At 30.8% G+C, this 1,043-nt stretch overlaps 1 protein-coding gene across 1 annotated transcript in view; it reads right to left on the bottom strand.

Annotated features, from left to right (window-relative positions):
• LOC106678505 (uncharacterized) overlaps nt 1–1,043 on the bottom strand; it is a gene marked incomplete in the record, with an annotated part of 70,989 nt that overhangs the window by 50,921 nt on the left and 19,025 nt on the right. The window contains 1 exon segment of the mRNA XM_067052431.1: nt 708–782. Coding sequence (XP_066908532.1) covers nt 708–782 — 75 coding nt within the window.

The following is a 1,043-nucleotide window of genomic DNA, read 5'->3' as shown; positions in this document are numbered from 1 at the left end:
TATATATATATATATATTTGTATGTTGTGTCTTACCAAACACAAACAAGAGGTTTTAGATTGTTCTTCTATAATTTGTCAGCTGGTCAAAGTCAATTTCTTTTATGAATCAAAGTCTCTTAAATTTAATAAAAATTATTTGTTCTGGTTCAGGCCAATTTCCTTGTTTCAGTAGCACATCTTGTATTAGCTAAAGTATATGTTTGAAATTGTGGACTTGTCCATCTTCGTCACACATTCGTTATAATATTAAATCGTTTTAAGTAATATTTTTTGTTACCATACTATTTACGGAATTATGTCAATGTGTATTCTGTGCTATATTTGCTTGTGGTTATGTAATGTTATTTGTGGAATGTATTAGTGAAGACTAGGTGATTTATTCGAAGCATTCCACATTGTGTTCCAGCTAGCAACGAGCTCATTGGTGATAAGATTTCTGATACGGGAGAAAGGAGCTTATATATATATACATATATGAGCACAGATCCCTAATAAAGTCAGTTGTTATTCAAATCTTATGCCGTTACTCTGCCTCAACTCCCCTTTATTTGAACCATATTATACAGTCTAATCATAAGTCACCTATAAGCAAACACGATTCCCCACATGACAGTTTGCCGATAGTTTTGAGTTGTCTTATAAAATATCGTATAATTTTACAAGTGAAATGAACAATTTGAACTGTTTATTATTTAACGTACTCACCGATGGCAAGGATTTGTTAGAGGATTTTGAAGCTCTGCATGGTGGAGTTGAAAGTGCCGTGTCCTCTTCCATCACCTACAAAATAAAATGTTGATACAGTAAGCCTTCCATACAAAACGTAGGATTCCATACCACAAACTCTTCACATTAAATGTTCAACATTTGAATTTAGTTGTTTTTTAAAAATAAACATAATCAATTTATTAAAACTATAATGATGCAGTGCTCATAGCGAATTTTATTTTATTTATTTATTTGTTGATATTTACAACTGTATAAAAAAATACAACCAGTAAATTTGATCGTAATGACATATGATATGATACAGGATGTAGA

The sequence above is a fragment of the Halyomorpha halys genome, unplaced genomic scaffold (genome assembly GCF_000696795.3).
Source record: "Halyomorpha halys isolate HHAL.00 unplaced genomic scaffold, Hhal_1.1 Scaffold1.1, whole genome shotgun sequence".
In the NCBI taxonomy this organism is placed as follows: Eukaryota; Metazoa; Arthropoda; class Insecta; order Hemiptera; family Pentatomidae; genus Halyomorpha; species Halyomorpha halys.
The sequence above is the reverse complement of the archived record's forward strand: the minus strand, read 5'-3'. Positions and strand labels throughout refer to the sequence as shown.